This window comes from Eublepharis macularius, chromosome 10 (assembly GCF_028583425.1).
Source record: "Eublepharis macularius isolate TG4126 chromosome 10, MPM_Emac_v1.0, whole genome shotgun sequence".
Taxonomy (NCBI): Eukaryota; Metazoa; Chordata; class Lepidosauria; order Squamata; family Eublepharidae; genus Eublepharis; species Eublepharis macularius.
The window spans coordinates 18154472-18178297 of record NC_072799.1 but is presented as its reverse complement, the minus strand read 5'-3'; the positions used below and the strand labels follow the sequence as shown (position 1 = coordinate 18178297).

General features: G+C 44.9%; 1 protein-coding gene across 2 annotated transcripts in view; it reads left to right on the top strand.

Moving 5' to 3' along the window:
* The first annotated feature begins 16217 nt into the window (after positions 1–16217).
* MAPK10 (mitogen-activated protein kinase 10) overlaps positions 16218–23826 on the top strand; it is a 125355-nt gene continuing 117746 nt past the window's right edge. For both annotated transcript variants that reach the window (XM_054989957.1, XM_054989956.1), the window contains exon 1: positions 16218–16283. In XM_054989957.1, coding sequence (XP_054845932.1) covers positions 16218–16283 — 66 coding nt within the window. The remainder of the gene's footprint in view (positions 16284–23826) is intronic.

Below are 23826 nucleotides of genomic sequence, written 5' to 3'. Positions count from 1 at the left end.
TTGGTGGAGATCATCCACGACATCTGTGAGAAGCCGGCCTCTGTGTACACGACGTCCCGCAAGCTGGAGGCCCTGTACAAGACACGGGATGATGTTTGTGCATACCTCTTTGCACATCCGCCTCCCTCTTCCCTCATTATGGAGGAAATGCAGACCCGCCAACGCCAGGGGTCCTATGCGGTGCCCATTGATAAGGAGAGCAGGAAGTTGGATTCTTTGGGCAAGAAGCTATACTCTTCTGCTGCCCTGACGCTGAAGATCTCCAACTATTCAGCCATCATGGGGGCGTATCAGATATTCCTTTGGAACCGCATGGCGGCCTTCATGGAAAAACTGCCGGCAGACCAGAGGGTGTTGGCAAAGGTGATCCTCGATGAAGCCCTGAGACTGTCTCGGCAACAATTAAATGCGGGCCGTGACACGGTTGACACCTCTGCGAGAGCGTTGGCTTCTTCCATCGTCCTGCGCCGGCACGCGTGGCTCCGCACAACTGCGTTGCCGGTGGAGACACGCAATAAGGTGGAGAACCTGCCATTTGAGGGGCAATCCCTGTTTTCTACCAAAACAGATGACTACCTGTCGCAGAAGCGCAAGGATCGTATTACAGCCCGCTCCTATGGCATTCTCCCGACCAGACCACCCACCGAGAATCGTGGCCAGTATCGCCCTGCCCAGGGTTATCGTGGACGACAGCACCGGTACCAGCCGTATCCACGCTATGGTTCCTACCGGCCATTCCAACCACCAGGCTCTTACCAGCGCCGGAGGCCTACCTACCGCCCTCGTCGCGGTCCACAAGCCCACGATACCAAAGAGTCAGCAACGCAACCAAAGCAGTTCTGACTAGAGCTCGAACAGTCTGTCGTGTTTGGGGACAGATTGGCTCAGTTTGCCTCTGCATGGGCGGAGATTACGTCCGATAGTTGGGTTCTTACAATCGTTACAGTTGGATATAAAATTCAGTTTGATGTTTACCCAGTGTTGTCTCTTCCTGACCACTCATTACAATCCTCTTCTGATAGCTTACAGGCTGAGGTTATAGCGCTGTTGGAGAAAGGGGCTGTGAAGGAGGTGCTCCCTCAGGACCACCTCTTAGGGTTTTACTCCAGGATGTTCCTGGTAGACAAAAAGGATGGAGGTGTGCGACCCATTTTAGACCTCCGGGAACTGAATAAATTCGTTCTCGTCAAGCGGTTCAGGATGCTTACCTTGAACACGGTCCTCCAGTTAATGCCTGAGGACATGTGGTTCGCTGTCCTGGACCTCAAGGATGCATATTTCCATATTGCCATCCATCCTGATCATCGGAAATTCCTTAGGTTCCTGTGTAACAATAGGGCCTACCATTACCAGGTCCTTCCCTTTGGCCTCTCAACAGCCCCACGAGTTTTTTCTAAATGTATGGCTGTGGTGGTGGCTTATTTGAGGGAACGGGGTTGTACCATCTACCCCTATCTTGACGATTGGCTCCTAGCAGCACCCTCTGCTGATGCACTCCTGGCCCAGATTCATACTGTGATACTCACCTGCTCCAGATTAGGACTTTTGGTTAACTTACAAAAGTCTAACCTTACCCCGTCCAGACGGATACTGTTTATCGGTATGGAACTGGACGGTGGCGTAAACAGAGGTTTTCTGCCCAGGGAGCGTGCTTTAAAGATTGGCAGGATGGTGAACCTTTTTTCTAAGTGCAGGTTCCAATCCGTAACGGCTATCCAGAGGCTACTGGGCCTCATGGCCTCTTCTACGGCTGTCACCCCTATGGCCCGGTTGCACATGCGACCTCTCCAGCTGTGGTTCCTATCGGTTCATGATTTTGAACACGAGTCCCAGAATAAGCGGTATTCCATCCCCAGAGGGATTATCCGGGCCTTACGATGGTGGCTTGATGAGGCTAACCTCCTTCGGGGTGTTGCGTTTGGGTCCATCCAGACCGAGATCACGATCTCGACTGATGCCTCCACGGTAGGATGGGGAGCCCAGTGTGGTGCCCTGAGGGCACATGGGATTTGGTCAGAGCAGGAAAGGAAAGATCATATTAACCTGCTAGAATTGAGAGCGGTCCGTTATGCCCTTATCGCTTTCGCAGACATGCTGCAGCAGAAGGCAGTTCAGGTGCTCACAGACAATTGCACCGCGATGTTCTACCTGAACAAGCAAGGGGGAACTACGACGAGGCCGTTCGGATCTGGAACTGGGCCATGGACAGAGGCGTGTTCATTCAGGCGGTCCATATTCCTGGCACCACCAATGTCGTCGCAGACACGCTCAGTCGGATGCGATTCGACAGCTACGAATGGACCGTAGCAGACAATTACCTGAACTCCATCTTTTCGGACTGGGGGTTTCCGGACGTAGACCTCTTTGCGTCAGAGACCAACAAGAAGGCCCCACGATTCTGCTCCAGGGGAGGGCTAGGTCGCCATTCCCTAGGGGACGCGTTCCAGATACGCTGGACAGGGCACCTGTTTTATGCCTTCCCTCCGTTCCCACTGCTGTCTCGGGTCGTCAGCAAAATCCAGAAGGATGGGCCACACTTAATTCTGGTGGCCCCCTTCTGGCCCAGACAAGCATGGTTCCAACATGTCATGCAGCTTTCGCAGGGGTCATATTATCGGTTCGCACTGAACCCGGACCTTCTGTCCGACAAAGGGGTTTGGTATCACGACCTACCCAAACTCAACCTCACTGCTTGGCGCATTCGGGGACGGAGGGGATGTCTGACAGGGTAGCTGAAATTTTGCTGAATGCCCGTAGGGACACCACTCGCAGGTCATACGCAGCTAAATGGAAGCGTTTTGAGACCTGGGCTGCTGACACCGAAGTTAATGTTTGGGATTGCCAGTTGTCTTCTGTGTTTGAGTTCCTCCTGTCCCTAAAGGATGGGGGACTCTCTAATTCCTCTATTAAAGTTTATTTGGCTGCCATTTCGGCCTTCCACCCTAAAATAGATGGGAAGACAGTGTTTTCTCACAGTTTGTCTAAGTCTTTTTTGAAGGGGTTGTATAATATGTTTCCACAAGTCAAGGAAATTGTTCCCCAATGGTCACTGCAGGTAGTGCTGACGGGACTTATGAAATCACCCTTCGAACCAATGGCTACTTGTGATTTAAAATGGTTGTCCTGTAAAGCGGCCTTCCTGATTGCCATTACATCTGCCCGCAGGGTTAGCGAGCTTGCTGCCTTGAGGTGGGATTCTCCCTTTTTGAAGGTCCATCAAAATAAGGTGGTTCTCAGGCCGGACCTTCGTTTTAGGCCCAAGGTGTCTACTCAATTTCACACCTCGCAGGACATTGTCTTGCCTGTCTTTTTTCCTGACCCTTCCAGTAGCTCTGACAGGGCCTTACATTCCTTGGATGTGAGGAGAGCTATTTTATTTTACCTCCAACGTACATCACAGTTTAGGAGTGCCAAACAACTGTTTGTGTGCTATTTTGGGCCCAGGAGGGGAAAGGCTGCTACAGCCCAGTCGATTTCTCGCTGGGTTACTCAGACTGTTAGGGCCTGCTACTCGCACGCTCAGTTACCTTGCCCTTTGGAACTAAAAGCTCATTCCACCAGGGCACAGGCTGCTTCGGCGGCCTTCCTTAGGGGCGTGCCCTTGCAAGACATCTGCAGGGCTGCAACGTGATCGTCTTCTGACACGTTTGCTAAACATTACGCACTAGATGTGTGGGAAAGGAAAGAGGCTGCTGTTGGTAATGCTGTGCTTCAGTCTCTTTTTCGGTGAGAACACATGCCCGCCTCCTGGGTAAGTGGCTTGTGAGTCTCCCATGTGGGGCTGCACAGAAGACGGACAGTGAAAACAGAGTTGCGCTTACCGTAACTACTGTTCATTGACGTCTTCTGTGCAGACACACAACCCTCCCTCCTACCCCGCTGTGTTCTTCCAGATACTGTGAAGGCATTCGGCGGCAAAGGAGAAACTGAGGGGAAAGGGGGCGACGTCGCCCAATGTCGCTCGGGCGGGAAACGGCCGCGCATGCGCATTGGGTCGGACGTGCGCCCCCTAGTGGACGTTTGCTAGAAAGAAAAATCCGGTCGGCAGGCCTGCGCAGGCGCAGTCCCATGTGTGTCTGCACAGAAGACGTCAATGAACAGTAGTTACGGTAAGCGCAACTCTGTTTTCATTACTGCTGTTTGAGAACAGTCTCTGCATTTTTTCTTGATCGCATTTGTGTGTTGTCTGTATTATGTGCCGTCAAGTCGCTTTCAACCTGTGGCAACCCTATGAATGACATCCTGTCATTTACAGATTTCCTCAGATCTTGCAAACTTTTATTGAGTCAGGCCATCTCGTTTTAGGTCTTCCTCTTTTTCTACTGCCTTCCACTTTTCCAGTGAATCTTGTCTTCTCATGATGTGACCAAAGTATGATAGCTTCAGTTTTGTCATTTTAGCTTATAGGGAGAATTCAGGCTTGATTTGATTAAGTTTCACATAATAAGGACACATCTTGCACTTTCTGCATTCCATCGCCCTTTGACTTTGCTGTTTATAATTTTTCTCCTCTTAACTTTATATTTACATGTCTGCCTAGTGAGAACGACTGCCTGCATCTGATGAAGTGGGCTGTAATCCACAAAAGCTAATGCTAGAATAAAATCTGCTTTGTCTTTAAGGTTGTTCGAAACTCCCAGTTTATAAAAATATGAAATATGTCTATTGACTATTAATTAGCATGCTTGTGGTACAATGTGATCTGGATTATATAGGAATGGCTTGATGAGATATTAGTTCTGTTTTGCAGTATGAGTTTAGATAAGAAACTTTCCCCCTTCCTAATTAATTGAAACACATTTTCCCCTGAACACTTATTATAGCTGAAAAAGTGCATGTCTGTTTATGGATGTGTCCATGTGGATCAAGCCAAGCTTTCCACAAGCAGATGTAATAAAACAAACTGCCTCTGAGACCTCAGTCTCTGCCTCCCACTGAAACTGTTGTATGGATCTTTGATAAATAATGGTCTTGAAATAAGTCAGTGCTAGGTCATCCCTCCATTCCACGAGCTCCCATTTGTGCCGATTTCAGTCTAAGAATTTTGGGATCTCTCCTGTGCTTTGCCACAAGGTGTCTGGGAAGAAGGGCCTTTTCCTGTGGAGTTTCAGTTGCTGGTTCTGCATTTAGCAGAGGAGGGATTCTGTTCTAAGTACACTCAGTAAGTAGTCAGTGGGTTCATAGCTGTATTCCCTTGGCAACAATAGGGAACAGGCGACAGAGCAGAAAATTAGATAATCACATACAGTTCAGGACCAAGGCTAGCAACAAGGCAGCCTGAGGGCCAAAGTAGATACGACTCAAGGGATGGTGGCTCTCCCATTTAGAAGGGAAATTACAGTTGCATGCCTCCCCCTCCCTGCCCACAATTCAGATCAGAACCACATAGAAAGGGAGAGGGGTTACACTATTTGACTTACAGCACCCAAAGGCTCACTTCTACTGTTACTAAGCCATTTAAAAGGAAAAGAGATGGATGCTTATTTTCTGCCCCCTCCCCTCAATGTACAGGGATTGTGGTTTCAATTTGTGAAACCATGCAAGGGTGATAGGATTAAACCTCTCTCCCTTCTCCATGTGGCCAAGATCTGAATTGGGGCCTCTGTGCAGCTTTCCAAGATGCGCTGACAAAATATGATCATGGACATCCCATAGTCTCCTGTGTTTTGATCCTGAGACATTGTTTCAGCAAAGGTTAGCAGTTTATATCAACCCTTAAATCCTTCTGCAGTTAAGTAGAGTGGCCTAGAAGGCCAGAAATCATTTACAGGAGCCACACTGGCCCTTGAGTCATTTGCGTCTGACACCGTGGGTTCGTCTTGTAAAATGTTCGTTTGTTAAATCTACCTATGGTGCCTTGGCAAAGAGGAATGGTTCCCAGTCTAAAGGGATCTTAAAGAATAGGAGTTATCAGCATCTGGCATTGCATGGAAAAAATATCACCAGCTAATGATGGGGGGGGGCAAGGGGAGGACGCTTCCTTAATGCTGGGCAGCATTCAACTGAACTCTAGCTGGCACAGCACAATGTTGGTGGGGCTCCACACCTCTTTCATTGCTGTTCTTTGCTGGAAATACAATGTTTTTGCCACTTTCATTTGATGATAATAAATAAATAAGTGACTTCCTCTTTTTCAAACCTAGAATAAAAAGCAAGGAAAAAAATCACTAGGTTACCAATCCTGTGGTACTTGTAAAAAAATAGCACTTACAGTGGCTGGGGATCCTTTTGGTGGAGGGCCGTATGGAAGCATCTGAAGAGAGCCCAGAATGGGTGCTTCTCCATTAATTTTTTTCTCCTTGGTGTCCTTAGATGCCTGTTCTGATGCAAAACTTACTACCACATATCTCTTGTATTTATTATCTTTCTGCCAGGTCTGTAAGACAGAGATGTTCCGCCAGGCATATGGTTGAGGTTGGGGCGTGGACCAGCTCCTTTGCCAGTCTCCTGTTGTGTGTGTGTGTGGGGGGGAATTGAAACTCCCCTCCTCCTGGTGTTCTGCCAACTTGCTTAATGTTGTACACCATCTCTCACCCCATGGGATGTACTGGGTTGGGTTTGGCAATATGGGCTACTATGTAGAGTTGCTGTCTTTTGTTTTGAATTTTAATGTGATTTTATTATATGTTATCTGCTCTGAGCCCACTTATGGGGAGAGCGGACTATAAAGGTAATAAATAATAAAAATAATAGCAAATCATGCCTGTACATTTAAAGAACTGTCATGCACTGTGATTCACCTGATGTTGGATTAGAGGCCCAGTAGGTGAAGACCGTGCTGTACAACAGAGTGAATACTCCAGACTGATTAATGTGAATTAGTTACCTATTCATATATTTTCACCACTTGTTTGTATTACATTCAGGGTAGGTAGAGAATAATGTCTTTAGATGACTACCGTAATGATTTGGCCGTAAAAGCTGTGGATATTTTTACTAGCGTTTTATAAATCTGTTTAGCTCTAGCACAGCTCACTTAAGGTTATTTAAAAAGAAAGTTAGCTGTAATGTTAATAAAGTGCTAGGTAGTAGATGCAACCTATTTGGCTGCTTGCCAAAATAAGTGCTCCTGGGGTATTTCTCAATGATACTGCTAGGAAGGCTTATAGCTGCGTAACCTGTGAATCTGTTGAATTTCCACTCACCAGGGATATGTCTATACTTAGAAAGCAAATGAAGCTGCAGTCATATTGGGCGTGGGGAGTATTCTAGCTTGCCTTGGAGTGTATTAAACATAGTTCTTGCTGTGGCTCATTACATACCTCCAAGCATCTTTACTGCTGACATTTATCTAAGGATCAGGGTTATTTTATTGATTTTTTTGTTCCAGGATGTCACATATTTACTCAGTGGGGATGCATATGAAATTATGAAAACCCTAGCTGCAGTTTTCTCTCTTTAATCATGAACTCTAATACTACCAGGAAAGCAAACAAATGCCCATGTGATTTATGAGAAATCCGTGCCTTTCGAGGTCATGGTATATGGTTGGTGTCATGCAAAGGCTTCTCGGAAGAGATAAACATTTCCCTCTACACTGTATTATCACTGCTTCATGTATTAGGCTAGGATGAGGATGGGAGTTTCTACATAAGGGACAGTTCATCAGTGTGATCCCTTGAGAAATTGCTACAGGGGTCGAGACTGGATCATTATGGCTACACGCTGCTTGAAGATACCTAGACCCAAACAGAGAAGGGAAATCCTTGCTAGACAGCAGAGGGAGGGAAATCTGGGTAAATAAGGACTGTCATCTGCACAATCTTTCTGTTCAGGCTTAGCTTGTAACTTGTCTGGGTTCTTTAATGTCATTATGTCACGTATTTGGAGACATGATTGAATTTGGCTGATATTTACTATGGTTTCAATGGGAAACATTCTCAGTTTCAGATGGATAGCAATGGTGGTCTAAAGGAGAAGAGCAAGGTTTGAGTTCAGTAGCACTTTAAAGACCAGCGTATAAGCTTTTCACAGTCGAAGTTTATACCTTGGAAATCTTGTTGGTTTTTAAATTTCTACTGGACTCAGCTCTTGCTCTTCTGCTGCATATCAACATGGCTACCCACCTGAAACTATCTTTGGAAGGCACCACATTCAGGCACATAGACTGGAAATCCACCAACACGCGCAGTTGTAATCCCCCCCTCCTAATTGGAATTAAGAACACTACATGCTTCACACAGTGAAATAAAACACTAGAGGGTGAAGAAGACTTTATCTGCTTATTGTCTGGAAGTTTTTGGCTTTTTTTTAAAAGAGCCCATCCCCATCTTTTTTTACATCTCAGCAGGCAAAACTGTAATTGGGTCCCCCCAGGTTAACTGTTTGATGAAACAGAACGTCTCACAGAGAGAGAGAGCGCGTGTGCGAGATGATCCTTTTCATCTACCCTGTCTCTGTTGTATGTACGGGTTTTTTTTTCTCTTTGAGGATGGGAGTCTCAGCCTCCCCTCTGCAAAGCATGAAAGCTGCTTTCGTGGTGGTGGTGGAGAGACTGGAACACAGCAAGGCTAGCCTCTGGCTCTTCAGCTGCCTCTCCCAAGTGTCATGGCAAACATTTCTGCTTTACAGCGCATATAAACAAAACCTTTGCCTCTTTACTTGGAGGCACTGGGCACGCAGCTGGTTTCATGTGGTGGGGGATAAGACTTAGGCCAAACAACTCTGCCTCTGTCTCCCCTTGGGTGCCATCTGCCGTGCTGTAATTGGCTGTAAACAAGGCATTACACTTAAGGAGGAGCTGCCAATGTAACTTCTAATCTGGGTTTAGATAAAAGCTCAACTTTACTTTTAGTCCTTGGGCATCTTGATTTTCAAGATGCCTGGACTGTTGTTTCCTAGATTTTTTTCCCCCAGCTGGCGCTAGGTTAGATGAATGGCATGTGAATTTTTAAGAGCTTTAATTTACTGCCATCATTTCTCTTTCTGGAATCATGAGGTTTCTTGAAGGAAGATAAACCTTTCCTGCTAGGATTTAAAAAAATGGTGTTCTCACCTTCTTAAATTATTACCTTATGCTGCCTTTTCACTTTGACTACTTATTCCAAGAATAATTTAAAGGCTTAATATAGACCCAACAGGAACTCCTTTTTTAACATCATGAAACACAAATCTCCCCTCCAAGCAGTCATCAGCCAAATAATTAGCTTAAAGCTGATTTGATTATCATTGATGAGTACCTTCCTTTGGCTCGAATAAGTCATCTTCAGTTCAAACGATGGGGCTTAATTGTCTTGTGAATCTAGCTAACAGATTCTTTTGAGGAGAAAGTGTATCAAAAATCTGGAGTTCATAAAATTCTCCATGTGAAGAATGTCTGCAAGAGCGTTCAATAGCAGGGACCCCGGGGGAGCCACAGTTTTGGCTTTATAATAGGATGTTGGGTAAGACAGAGAATGGTCTTGGGCTTCAGCTGTACGACCAAGACCAGAGAAGATGTAGGTGTACCGCAGCTGAGATGAAGGGCAAAGACCTTCTGAGCTTTTCCTTGCCACCGAGGTCTGAGTGCAGCATCTTTTGAAAGGTCTGAGAATTCAGCTACAGAGAAAACAAGGAAATGAGAGAACCAGGAAGCAAAGAAGAGTTATAAGGTGCAGCGGCTCGAATGTTGGGTTTGTATGGTGGAAGCTAGGCTCAGATCCTTGCTCAGTCAAGCAACTTTCTGGGTCACGTGGGGCACATCACTAGCCTATATCATAGGGATGTTGCAAAAATAACATGAGAAATGCTGTATATTTCACCCATGGAAGAAGGGCAGATTACTAATGTGACAAATATATTGGGGCTGAATGGGAAGGGAGGATATTTTTGCAGTAATCGTCTCAACCAACAAAATATGTCCTCAGGGAATATTTGAGGGAAGCTGAGAATGGATAAAAATGTTTGCCCATTCACAGTGAGATTAGGAAGCCTTGCTTTTACTCTGAATTGATTTAGCTATTGCACCACATGATCAGATTATTAATGCATTTGCTTCATTATGTTTACAAGATAACCCCAATCGGCTGGGATTACCATTCCTAGCAACAAGAAGAGATTGGACTTTAGTGATGTAGAGCAGGGGTAGCTTATGCATTTCAGTGACACAAAATGGGGGGAAATGGTGTTGGGGAGGAAATAAAGTGGCAGCCTATAGCTATGAAAAAGGTGAGCAAGAAAAGGGTTTTTAAGAAATGTTCTGGACCCACATATACCTTAATGTTATAAAATGTTTGTATGTGAACATCCAATATAATGCCCATGGAGACTAGATTTGCAGATAAGTGCACTCATATATAATGCATTCTTCACAGATATTTTCATGTGGGATAACCTATTAACCAAGGCCCACAGGTGTGTCCTGTTGAAATTAAATCAAAAGAGTTTTCGGCTAAACCATAGGATGAACTTGCTCGCAGTTAGAGCAGTCGCTCAGTGGAACAGGCTTCCTCGGGAGGTGGTGGGCTCTCCTCCTTTGGAGGTTTTTAAGAAGAGGCTAGTTGGCCATCTGACAGCAACGCTGATTCTGTGAACCTAGGCAGGTCATGAGAGGGAGGGCAGGAAAGGGTTGCATCAGTGCTTAGTTCTCATGGCCCCTCCTTATATGCCCAGGCTAATGTCGATTGCCACCTTGGGGGCAGGTAGCAATTTTCTCCAGGCCACTTTCGCTAGGGATCCTGGAGGTGTTTTGTTTGATGTGACAAGACAAAGCCAAATGCAGTCCTATTCACAGTAAGTGCCAGGAGATTTTTTTTTACTGCGTCTTCCATACACCATAACGTTATCCCAGGGTGGTTCACTGGGCACATTCTGAGATGTGTGAATTCATTACACATATGGCCAATTGAATATTGGAAAGTGAGCAGGTGGCTCGGTTGACCACAGTGCCAGTCACTGCTTTCTCCCCAGGGATGCCAATCTTCTGCCACTCCAGATTAAGGCTGTTTGGCCTGGGACAGCACCTCTTAAGGGATCTTCTTGCTTTATGATTTTCAGTCCCAAGAGTTGCTCCCAAATCTGATATCCTAACTGGGTAAATCAGGTTGGTTGTTTTTATCAAGCCATCTTTGGAAATCCAGGGACACAGTTCTCCAGGAAGTTCTTCACCAGTTCCTCCACCACCCTCTTTTGCAACGAATGAGAAACAAGCAGGATCACAGTAAGACTTCTTTTCACTGCAATGGGGCTTGCACAGAAAAAAAAACCCACAATGGAGGATTGTGTCCCCAGTGAGTAGTCCCAACTCACAATTCTGTTCTCTTAGTTGCACAGGAGAAAATTTTTTGAGTATCATCATGGACTATTGCTATATGTCCCGTTTCCTTAGTTATTTAAGGAATAATTGCATACAAGAGCAGCATCAATAATGCGTGCTTTCTGGGAAGAATGCACGTCTGTATATGGCTCAAGAAGTCAAGATAGCCTTTCACTCATTTATTCCATGGTGGGTGGGTGGGAAGAGAGGTGAAGTCTGAGCATGATCAACAGTGTGCACCCAGCATACAGTGGGTGGTGCTGCTGCAGAAAGCCCGTTGAAGAAAAGATTTCTCTCCTCCACCCCCACCCCGTCTTTCACTCTGCCCTGAATCTGGTTTATTTTGAAAGATGCCTTCTGAATCATCCGCCTCTTGATATCATGATAATGCTTTAATAAGTCATCCCACTTCTCCTTAATGGGATTTAGATACTTGATGCCCCTATAGTGAGAGAACATAATTATCTGCTAGGTCTCCCGAAACCAGTGAGATGATGATTAATATTAAAAGGATGTATGAAAAGAGAGAGAAGGGGAAATTTCAACCATCTGTGGAATAGAAATCTTCTGTTGTGAGTCACTTAGCAATGAGACAGCAACCCAAGCTGCTGCAACACAACGCCGAAAAGGTCACACGCTTGCTTTTTTGGAACAAGGTTATTCATTCATTCATTCATTAAAAATTAAACACATGTGCATCTTAGGCTGAGCTACTGTGGAAGATTTTCCTGTTTGGTTTCCTGTATTCTTGTGCCCAGCCAATATATCTCTAGTAACAATTCAGCATCTTTGTCGTAAGTGGGTCAAGACTAGGTGCTGCCTGAGGTCACAGTCCCTTGCTGCCACCTCCGCCTCACTTTGCCATTTTTCCTCATCCCAACCCCACCCAGGAACAGCTAACACTCCTGTCCTCTTTTTTTCCCATGTGTTTTTAAAGACAGCAAGGCAAGCCATGTGTGCCCAGTGGGAATGCTAAACTCTTGCAACTTGAGCTTGCTGCACTGCCTTTAAAGGTCACTGGGGAAGTAGAAGGTAAAGAGTGTTAGGTGCTCTGGCTCCTGGGCGGGAGGTGGGCCGGGGCAGGGTTGATTGGTGGCGGTGACAACCATAACGACTAGGAAGACGATGGCAAGGGTAAAAAGGTAAAAGCAGTCCCCTGTGCAAGCGCTGAGTCATTACTGACTCATGGGGGGAATCGCATCACAACGTTTTCTTGGCAGACTTTTGTTACGGGGTGGTTTGCCATTGCCTTCCCCGGTCATCTACACTTCACCCCCAGGAAACTGGGTTCTCATTTTACCGACCTTGGAAGGATGGGAGGCTGAGTCAACCTTGAGCCGGCTACCTGAACCCGGCTTCCACCAGGACTGAACTCAGGTCGTGAGCAGAGCTCGGGCTGCAGTACTGCAACTTACCACTCTGTGCCACGGGGCTCCCTAAGGGCAAGGGTAAGGAGGCAGCAATAATGGTGGCTTCCACCTCCTTAAACCCCTCATTCTGAAGCTGTTGCCTTGCCTCGCCTTTTTAAGGCACTATCTCTTTTCTTTAGTACGGCCAAAACTACAGGGTAGAGTTGTGAACTCAAGTGACTCCATACATCACTGCCTCTATAATACAACGTTGAAGCAATAACCACAGCAACCTACAAAAGAGACATTTAAAATCTATAACTATTGATTGTAGGATCAGAGCAGTCTGTTGGATGTTATACGTTTTGTCAAAAATTCTATCAGGATTTAAACATTTGTTTTCATTTATTAGCCAGGTAACCAAACTTTGCCGTACCAAACTTTGGAGAGCTGCTGCCAATCAGAAATGGCCAGGAGTCCTTAGCACTGGTAAACCTATGGGAACTTCTGGAACTTTGATAACTGGTAGTCGGCGCCACAACAAAATGACTCCCATACAGGGGAAGGTCTCATCGTTGGGAGATTCAACAAAATGTAAAGAGGTTCCAAGAGGTTTCCAAATGGGTACTCATTGCCGACACAAAGATGCGTTCTTCTGAAGCAGCTTCTGCTCCAGTGAAAAGGAGGAAAAACAGGATTGGCTCTTTGCTTTGGGAAAGAGAGGAGTGGGCACCAGGAAACTCATGAGCAGGCACCCCCCTGCATCGTGTTGGGGGATCCCTCCTATTAGATAATGCTGGTTTCCATCAACCGATAGTCTGAACCGGTATTCAGCAGCTTCATATGTTTCTACAACCTTTGACTCTGTTCTGACTTGGACCAGAAATGCAAATAAATGAATAGAGTTTTCGTTTTAGGAATATTGGATTAGAGTTTATGCTTTGTCTCCAGTGACTTAAATTGTATTACTACTCCCTCACAATTGTACCAGAAATGAAAACTTAATGGTAAAGCAATACAGGGACTTTTCAGTCCAAACTGTCCCCCCCACCCAAAGCTTAATTTGACTTGGGATATGTTGGTAGGAAGACCTCAAAGCTGTATCAACAGCTAATGGGCTCCTTTGAATGTTTTAATTGGTGTGAGAGGATTTGGGGCTGTGTTTGGCAAACTAGATGATGCTACCCAAGCAAGTTTTAATATCGTCATGGATATAGCCAGAAATATAGGAAATTTTTTGCTTGATTTGACCAAAATGATGATAAAATATGTTTCTGCACACAGGAGTAGCTAGGTTGCCTGGCCCCACAACTAGACATGCGAAGAAGGGAGCCTAGAGGCCCAGAATAGAACAACTTTAGAGAGGGGCATGAAACAGAGGAGTAACACAATTGCATAGCCTTGTGTAGATCAGAAGGGTGGTCCAACATACCAATCAACACGATGTGTTCAGGCCCAGGAGCAGAGAGTATCTGAGAATGGCAGGAATGTCCAATTTAACAGAAGTAGATATGATTCAAAATTGGATGTATTGGTTGCAGGCCAAAAAGATATTTATATGGATGAGAAACTTGTAACCACTAATTTTACATAGACTTTGTTAAGATAAAAGGTAGCAAGAATGCATCAACAATTTTCATATATTTTAAGGTAGGAAGCTGTATTGGTCTGTAGCAGAGCAGCAGGATTTCAGTCCAGTGGCACCTTCGAGACCAGATTTTATACCAGATTATACCAGATTTAAACCAGATTTTCAGGGTATAGGCTTTCGAGAGTCAAAGTAGCTGAAGATATCTAGTATATGAAGGGAGTTTTGACTCTCTGAAAATCTTGTTGGTTTCTAAGGAGTCACTGGATTTAAATCTTGCATATATTGTAAGAAGATGTTTCAAGTATAGATAATCTTGTATGATGTTTGAAGTTACAAAATGATTAGTTAGCCAAGAATGTGAATGCTTATCAAGCAGGACAGTTAGCTATTGTTAAGAGATGATGCTAAAATCCTACAGATATGAGAAATTGAATTGATCAGAGGTTTCTTCTTAGAAGGGGCGCCTTGCTTGTGACCTGCTTATCTTGGGGATAAGAAACTTACTTGGACTTATGTACTTGCTCTCCTTTAATGATCTGTGTACCAATGATCATGTGTGTGTGGTTTTCTGCTTATTTAGCTAAAATTAAGAACTAGTAACAAAGCCCATTGTGGGAAAAAATACAATGGGCTCTAGAAAGGAGAGGGTGGGCATTGCCTCCTCCTCTGAGACTGATCCCGGCCAGGTAAAGGCGGATGCGTGGGGGGGCATTGCCAACTGCTCTGCTTCTAATCCCAGCTGGGTAAAGGCAGGAAGTGGGCATTGTCATCTGCTCTGCTACTGATCGCAGCTGGGTGAAGGCAGGGGGCAGGCATTGCCACCTGCTTCACTCCTGATCCCAGCTGGGTGAAGATGGGGGGCAGGCATTGCTGCCTGCTTTGCACCTGATCCCGGCCTAGGCTTCCCGCTGTGGCGCGCTCTCTGGAGGGACAGGCTGCCTCATCTGGGCTTCCCTCCATGGCAGCGGTCTCTGGAGGCGCACCAGGGTAGGAGGTGAGTTGTCAGGAACATGGTTTGCCTTTTATATAGTAGGATGCTGAATCATCTTATTCTAACAAAGGCTTAGAATGGAAGCAGAGATTCTGTATTAGTATTTGCTTGTGTACTATACCCAGTAATGAACCTAAAACATTATTGCGATGTACCTCTTGCTAGGAGTTGTGTGTATAAATTGCCCTTAAGTCTCAAGCAACTTGTGGCAACCTCAGCAAGGGGCTTTCAAGGCAAGTGAGAGGCATAGATGGTTTGCCATTGCCTTCCTCCACAGAGTCTTCCTTGGTTGTCCCTCCTCTAAGTACTGACCCTGTTTAGCTTCTGAGATCTGATGAGATCAGGCTATACCATGCCATCTTCCTTCCCCTTCCAGGAGTGAAATGATCTGATATAGGAAAGCTAACTAGGTGCTTAGGGCTGCAACCCTAGAGTCATCCAGAACACTTTTACAGATCAGAGAAATCTCTAACAGAAAGTCCTAGAAAATCTCAATTCCAAAGCTACAGCCAATGGCACTATTGCCTGTGCTTTGCTACTTGGAAGATGATTACAAGATCTTTCGGATGTGCCAGGTGATGTGGCATCTTAAGTCCCCCAGCCACCCAATCCCATTTTGAATTTCCAGTCTTGCTCCGAATGGTTTTGGTATTCTTTGTTTGCTTGGTAGGTTCTACTTTTGTCCTTGTAGGCCATGCCATCGTTATTCACAGCACCATTCCCTTGACAGCCCCCATCCATAAGTTGGGAAAGTATTGCATATGGTTTATCAGCTCAAGGGAAATGCTTGCCATCCACATTGTTGCTGCTGTAGGGGAAGACCTTCCACCTGGAAAATGCCCAGTGTTGCACCCTGGAACCCGGTTCCCCACTTCCTGAGATTTGATCTCTGCAGTCTGATTGGAGGGCGCAGTTCTTGATACCCTTCCCTTCCCACTGAGCTGAAACACCCAGGTCACACAGATACAATGACGTACTTCCAATGCTGCAATTCCATGTCAGAAGTCAGTGGTAGATACTCATGCTCTTCTTCCTTGAATTTTACAGGTATTTATGAGCCGCCACTTCTTATACTTCTGCAGTGAACCTACCCTGGATGTGAAGATTGCCTTTTGTCAGGTGTGTGTTCCTTACAGGTAAAACAAGGTACAGTACTTCCATCTTTTGCAGTCAATATTATAGTAGAATGAGTTGTGGCAATGATATCTGAAGAAGGGAGCTTTAACTCTTGAAAGCTTATACCTTGAAAATCTTGTTGGTCTCTAACAAGGTACCCCTGGCCTCAGATAGTTGCAGTCAATTGCTGCAGATCCTCACCAATGGCAGGAATATGGAAATCAGAGTCTAAGTTAACACATGGCATGAAACTAGGTGTGATTAGTATGATTGTCTGAATGCAGGTATCTCCACTAACTATGGCCATTTTCACACTACTAACCTGCTTCCATAACGTTGCGAAACGTCGCGCAAAAAATGCGGAAGATAGCGTCTTCTGGCTAGAGTTTTGCGCGATGTCGCGCAATTCAATCCTACGCAGATTTCAGTGGGATCAGACAAGAATAACTCTGCATAGGATTGCATAGTCAATCATACAGCAAAAGAGCTCCTTTTAAGAAAGAAAAGAGAAGCAAAGCAGAGTTTTTAAATATTATTATGACATTAATAGATCTCAAATTATCTAGTTTTATGGTGGTTCTTCTGCATTTGGATGGATGCCAGAAAAAAGGCTGCTTTCAGACATTGCATTAAGCTGACATGGTACATGAAACTTGCTTGTGGATCAACACACCTCATTTCTTTCTCCCTCTCCCTCTCCCTTCTTGCACAAAGCACAACGAAGGAATCCTGGGTTAAAGCAAACTCCAGTTACTATGACATATGAATGTTAGGTGCATTAGAAACCAAAGTTAGTCTCCCCCAGCCCATAGAAACCAGGATTATAAACCATCAGAATTAGAATCCTGACCTGGAATGGAGGAAACTAACTATAGTTAACCCAGCCTCCTGCAGTCATATGGATAACTGGAGCTTGTTTTGAAGCAGAATGCCTTCACTGCACTGTGTGTGAGGAGGGAGGGCACGTGAGATTGGAGGAAGGCACGTGCACTACCCCAACAAGAATGTACAGTGTTGGTTTGATATCGGCATAACGTGATGTTCAAACTGAGATGTACAAAGTTTCCGTGTTCAGTTTTTTCCAAGATGTTTTTCGTCTCTGTAAAAATGTTAACTTAACCAGAATAAAAGTTTCTTTATTGTTATTGAGCCAGTCTTTAATGTTTGAACATGAGTCTTTTTTCCTGGCAAAAACCAGTCTAGAAATCACCACAAAGTGTAAGATAATATTTTGGAATTGCCTCGGAATATTGAAAACGTTGTTCAACAGAAATATTTTGGATGATAATGGTATAGCAATTGCTAATCCCTTACTCAAACAACTAGGTATTTTTGACCATTGCAGTCTATATGTGCATGTATCTCTCTCTGTAGAACAAAATTCAAGTACAGTAACATCTTTAAAAGACCAACACAATTTCCCAGGGTATAAACTTTTGTGAGGCAAAGCTGCTTTTATCAGATACATTCTCATCTGTTTCCGATGAAGTGAGCTTTGGTTCATGAAACTTATACTCTGGAAAACTTTGTCGAGTCTTTTAAAGGTGCGACTGGAATTGAATTTTGTTGTTCTGTTACTGACTAACCTGATACTATTCATCCCTGCATGTATGTATGCTGGATATATTAAATGTTTAAATGGAATGATCAAATTCATGCCCTCTGTTGTAATGGAATGTGAAGGAATTATTTGTCTTGTAAATCTTGAGTTTGATAACTTTTCTGCCATTTACTTTCTGTGTACATTGCTGGGGATCCCTTCTTTCATGAAGTGAACTTTAGCTGTGGAACCATTCCTAGTATTGCATGTGGCACATGACTAACTAGAAGGAGTCTTGCACACATAATCTCTCCCACCCCAGATTCCAAATATTTAAAATATTTATAATAACACTCCAACACTAGCAGTGTCTGAGGCTGTGTACAATTCATTAAAATTTAAAAATATAGCCTCGTGTCAGACCCCCCCCCCCCAAGAAGAATCAACCTGCTCCAGTAAAACTGTAATACAAAACAGCAAATAAAAACCAGTTAATCATAAAACCCCAAAGCCACAGATAAAACCCAGCCAAGCAAAGGTGCAGATTAATTAAAAGCCATTTGAAACAGAAAAGTCTTTGCTGGGAACCAAGAAATGTCCCCCCCCTCAAAGTGCCAGGAAATGGGGCAGAACATTCTAAGTTGGGGGCAGGAGAATCTTTGCAAAAGCTTTAGCCCTCATGTCCACATCACCTTTAAAGGTAGGGAGGAATTCACAGAAGAGCCTTTGAGGTGTCTTGAGAGGCCTGGGCAGGCATAAGAGGTCTTTCAGGTACCCAATCCATTTATGTTTTTAGACATTAGAACCAGCACCTTGAATTGGGTCTGGCAACAAACAGATGCCTCGATAAAACCTCCTTCCCCAATTAACATATTGGTCTCTAAAGAGTGCCATGGGATAGTGTTCACCTGTGTGCTGCAGAGATTCATATAGGTCATAGTCAGGGCTTTTTTTCAGCAGGAATGCGGTGGAACGGAGTTCCAGCACCTCTTAAAAATGGTCACATGGCCCTGCCCCCTGATCTCCAGACAGAGGGGAGTTTAGATTGCCCTCCGCGCCGCCAAGCGGTGCAGTGGGCAATCTAAACTCCCCTCTGTCTGGAAATCAAGGGGCAGGGCCACCGGCCATGTGACCATTTTCGCCAAGGGCGATTTAAACTTTTAACCCCCCCCTTGTTCCAGCTGACCCAACGTGACGTCATTGTGTGGTCTTGAGTTCCACCACTGAGTTCCACCACCTCTTTTCCCAGAAAAAAAGCCCTGGTCATAGTCATTGCAGGGAGGCCACCCCATTCTGTAGGGTGGCACTGTGTGTAGACCTATAAGATTTGTTAGCATCTTGCCCTTTGGTGCCTGTCGGATGGCATAGAGGGATTCTGTTGCTGTCAATCTGGTGTGGACACTCTGAATGAAATTGGCTGGTGCAGAGTAGAAAACTTACAGATGTTACTGTCTTCAAAATAAAGAGCTGCCGTTTAGAATCAGATTTTGCTCGGCTCTGTGTCAGGGTCATAGCATGAAGCAGCCCTAATGCAGCTACTCCTCTGGAATTAATTGCCCTTAAGAATATCAGGGATGGAGTATTAAGTTGTGCAGATCTTGGCTTTGCTGTTTAGTTGGAAGGGTTGGATGTTAGCGTGTAAACATGTTCAGCACAGCAACGATGTATCTGTGAAGAGGCTTTTCCATTATTAGAGTGAAAATGGGTTTTGCTCTTCACTTTTATATTCATGGAGTAGTGCTGGGACTGCCAATCTCTTCATCGATTTTTTGGGGAGAGGGTGTTGTTTGATGTGACGGCAGTAAAGTTGGCCTTCACAGTGTTGCATCTTGAGATGCATCTTAAAATCTTAAGCAGTTTCAGTTTCTTAAGCAGTAAATTACGACCCCCAGTTGCAGGAAGGGTTGCCAACTCCAGGTTGGGAAATGCTTGGCGATCTGAGGGGTTGAGCCTGGGGAAGGCAGGTTTTGGGGAGGGAAGAGAGCTCAGTGGTGTATAATGCCATAGGTAGGGGTGTGCAAAAAAAATTAGATAAATTCAGTTTAGGAATACTGAACTGGAGAAAAAAATTGGTAATCGATGATTACTGAATTCTCTCCAATAATATAGAGCAAATTCGGTAAAATGTGGCCGTTGTTTCCTATAGGAAAACCAATCTCGGGGCTATCCAGTAGCCTTGGGGGTTATTTTTCAACCAAAATTCACCTACTACTCACTGTCCTCTAAAGACTCCACAAGTTTCATAAAGATAGAACCCCAGGAGCCCATTCCATGAGCCCTGAAGAAGGTGCCCTCAACCACTCTCCATTATTCCTTATGGGGAAAACTATCTGGGGGCTATTCAGGGGACTGGGGGGGTGATATTTTTCAACAAGACTTAACCTACTACTGACTGTTCTCTAAAGACCCTCCCCCTCAAATTTCTGAAAGATTGGACCTCAGGGGCCAGTTCTATGGGCACCCAAAGAAGGTGCCCCCAGCCACTCCATTGTTTACTAACATTGGGGGGAAAGTCAAAACTGACTCTCCCTGCAGAAACACACTGGGGTAAGGCTGCCATGGCCAAGATACACTCCCAAATACAAGCTGAGCTCATCCAAGAGAAAGCAGAACCAAACTGTGGTACAGGAATGGAATCCCCTCAGATCCAAAGTGAAGCAAGGGAACTAACATCACACCAGGGAATCACACACATTCCACCCAAACCAAACTGAAGCAAGGGACACTGTTCAACCATTTTATCCTGGTCAAGTCATCTCTGACACTGGGAGATCAGTTGTAATTCTGAAGGATCTCCAGGCAACAGCTGGAGGCTGGCAACTCTAGTTGCAGTTAATAAAAAGGAGGAAAAAACAGAACAGATTTAGCTATTGTTGTATAGATTCTTAAGAGGAGGCAAAGAGAAGGCAATGTGAGGGCCTTCCATTAGTATGAAACACTTTGGCTCCACGCATAGAGTGCATGCTTTGATCTGTACTTTTCATTCTGTCGGGTTCATAATGAGGTTCAGAAATGAGTGCAATCAGAGGCCTCCTTTTTGCATAATTCTTGGCTTGGCAGGTAGAATAGAAAGACTGAATGACATGTTAAGTGCACTTTCATTTCCCACCTGGCACCATTCAGAACAAATAGCAATCTTGGTAGAGGAAGTCTTCTATCAGAAAAAGTGAGGTGGAGGGCAAAGGTTAACTCCCCCGTCCTCGTGCAGTGGCCCCAAATCCAAATTCTCTGCCTGTTTCTCATCTGCTGCTCTTTAACGTTAACAATACAGGCCAGAGCCCAGGGTTGGCAAGATGGGATATCTTATGAGGTCCGTAGCCTGAAAGAGAGCCCGCTGCAGACCAGAGATACTTGATCCATCTGCTCCCAGCAGGGGCTCTGGGAAAATCTTACAGCTTCAAATCCTTGCTAAGCTCTGAAGTTAGCTTGATGACCTTGCACAAGTCACTGTGTCTTAGATTAACATGCCCATGAAGTTTGTATAGAGTTTGACCTGTCTTAATAGCCAGTCCCAATGTTCAGGAGGTCGCAAGGACAGTCCTCCCTGAACTGTAACTTCTTGGATGTCCTTATTAGAGGTCGTAGCTTTGAATGCTCTGCTTGTGTTAAAACCTTTATGCAAGATGAAATCTAGCACATCAGGGAGAAGGTGGAACTAGAAGCATTCTCCTCTGGTGACAAGTTAGCTTTGCACTTGCAGGAAAATGCTGATACATTATAGTATTCAGCCAGTTTGATGTAGTGGTTAAGAGTGCGGGACTCTAATCTGGAGATCCAGGTTTGATTTCCCACTCCTCCACTTGAAGCCAGCTGGGTGACCTTGGGTCAGTCACAGCTTCTAGGAGCTCTCTCAGCCCCATCCACCTCACAGGGTGATTGTTGTTGTGGGGATAATGATAACAAACTTTGTAAACTGCTCTGAATGGGTGTTAGGTTGCCCTGAAGTGCAGTATATAAATTGAATGTTGTTATTATTATTACTAGAGTACATAGATCCATGGTGCAGGATAATAGTCAGGCAGTGGGAGTCATCCATCTCTTACTATCGGTGTCCTGTTGAGAGTCCAAGGCTGGCAAAGAAACTCTCTTGGCTAAATTTGCCAAGACATAGGACTAGATTTTTTCATCTGATTTTGTTCAGGTGAATTGGATGTTCCTGCTTGAGAGAACTATCTAAGGGCTTTTTAACCCCCTCCCCCCCACACACAAAATATGTACATCAGCACCTTAAAGACCAACAAGATTTCCAGGGCATAAGCTACTGAGAATCAAACTCTGAAGGGACTTACATCTCGAAAGCTTATACTCTGTAACTCTTGATCTTTAAGATGCTACCGGACTTGAGTCCTGCTGTTCTACTGCAGACCAACAGCCACCCACCTGAAATGATCAGAGAGAGAGAGAGAGAGAGAGAGAGAGAGAGATTTTCAATGAATCATGATCTTTCAGAGTGGTTCTGCACGTAACTACATATCACTGTCCCAATAGTAACTAGATGGATTTCTTTAGACCATCCACTTCCTTTCTTCAGCTTTATGGAGGCCTGAGAACAAATGGCTTCAGTCCCCTGAGTGTTCCTCTTAACCACTATTGAGAGGACGCCCTGATAGGCCCGGCCTTCCTACTCACGTTCCATTAAGATGGAAGAGTCTCATGCAACACTTCACATTATTCATGTAAAGTACATTAACTTACCAGGTCTCTTCCGTGTTGGAACCAGATCTTTCATTTCGTGTCTTCTCCATCCCTTCCATCAACATCAACTTAATGGCTGTTGAAATGAGCAAAGCATATATTAATTGGCCAGAGGACTGCAGTTATAAAGGTTATTTCATTTTCTAAGTTCATGTAATTGATTTTTACTCACCCCTTTGCTTTAAAAAGAACCAATTTCTTGGTGTGCAAGAGTGTATAAATCCCAGTGCGCTTCCCGGAAGAAGCCTGCAGGCAGCAATTAATTTCAAAGTGTATGTTTGGTTGAGGAAAATGATGGAATCCTACTCTGCAGGGCTGTTGTGAGGAGAATTTGTGTTGCATGCCAAAAAAAAAAAGATATCTGGATCACTGTCTAGAGGCCAGAGCAACTGCTGAGAGAACACAGAAGTTAACAATCTTGTTCTACTACAATACCGAAGCACAGAGCAGCCCCAAAGTGGCTCTTAAGAACATAAGAAGAGCCCCACAAGATCATGTCAAAGGTCCATCTAGTCCAGAATCCTGTTTCTTATAGTGGCCAACTGGACCACAGGTGAGAGTCAAATTGTCACCTTCCACATTCTTCTCTCACCAGCCGACGTGTCAGCAAGACAGCAGTCTGGGGCTAGATGCAATTTTTTGGCATACAAAAAGGTATGCAAGCAACATCAGTCCATGCACAGAGAGGGAGAGCAAGCATGGGTGCTGGCCCCACCCCTCCCTCCACATGATCACCGGCTCATCAGCACAGTGCCTAGGCATGTCTCCACCAATGCTCCCTCCCCATGACTGGCAACATCCCTGACCAGGGGGAGGGAACGTACATGCAGGCACTTCTGCGCGTTCACATTGTGCAGACTGTTGGCAGAGTATCGACGCAACAATAGTCACGCAAACTTATTGAAGAGTAAATAAAGTTTATTTAGGATACATAAATAAATAAACATAAATAAATGCATACATACATAAATAAATAAACTTTATTTAGGATCCATACTTGATGGTAAAGTGGAGAGATAGAGATCTTCTAGCTGTCTAGCTGATTGAGAGAAAGAGGTTCCGAGAAGAAGCGGAATGTTGCCCCGAGAGTACCAATTGGGAGACAAGACGAGGAAACGACACTCAATAGAAAGAGGTGCTGACCTCATGTTCCTATTTGACTAGCCCTTCCTGCCCCCCGTAGGGTCGTCTTCTCTTTCTCTTTGCCCACCAGACATTGCTGTGTGCCTGCTCTTCTTCCCCATGCATCCATGCAGCGCATTGAGGGGGATCAGGGAAGTGCTACTGCAGTGCAGTCCGAGGCATTGCATG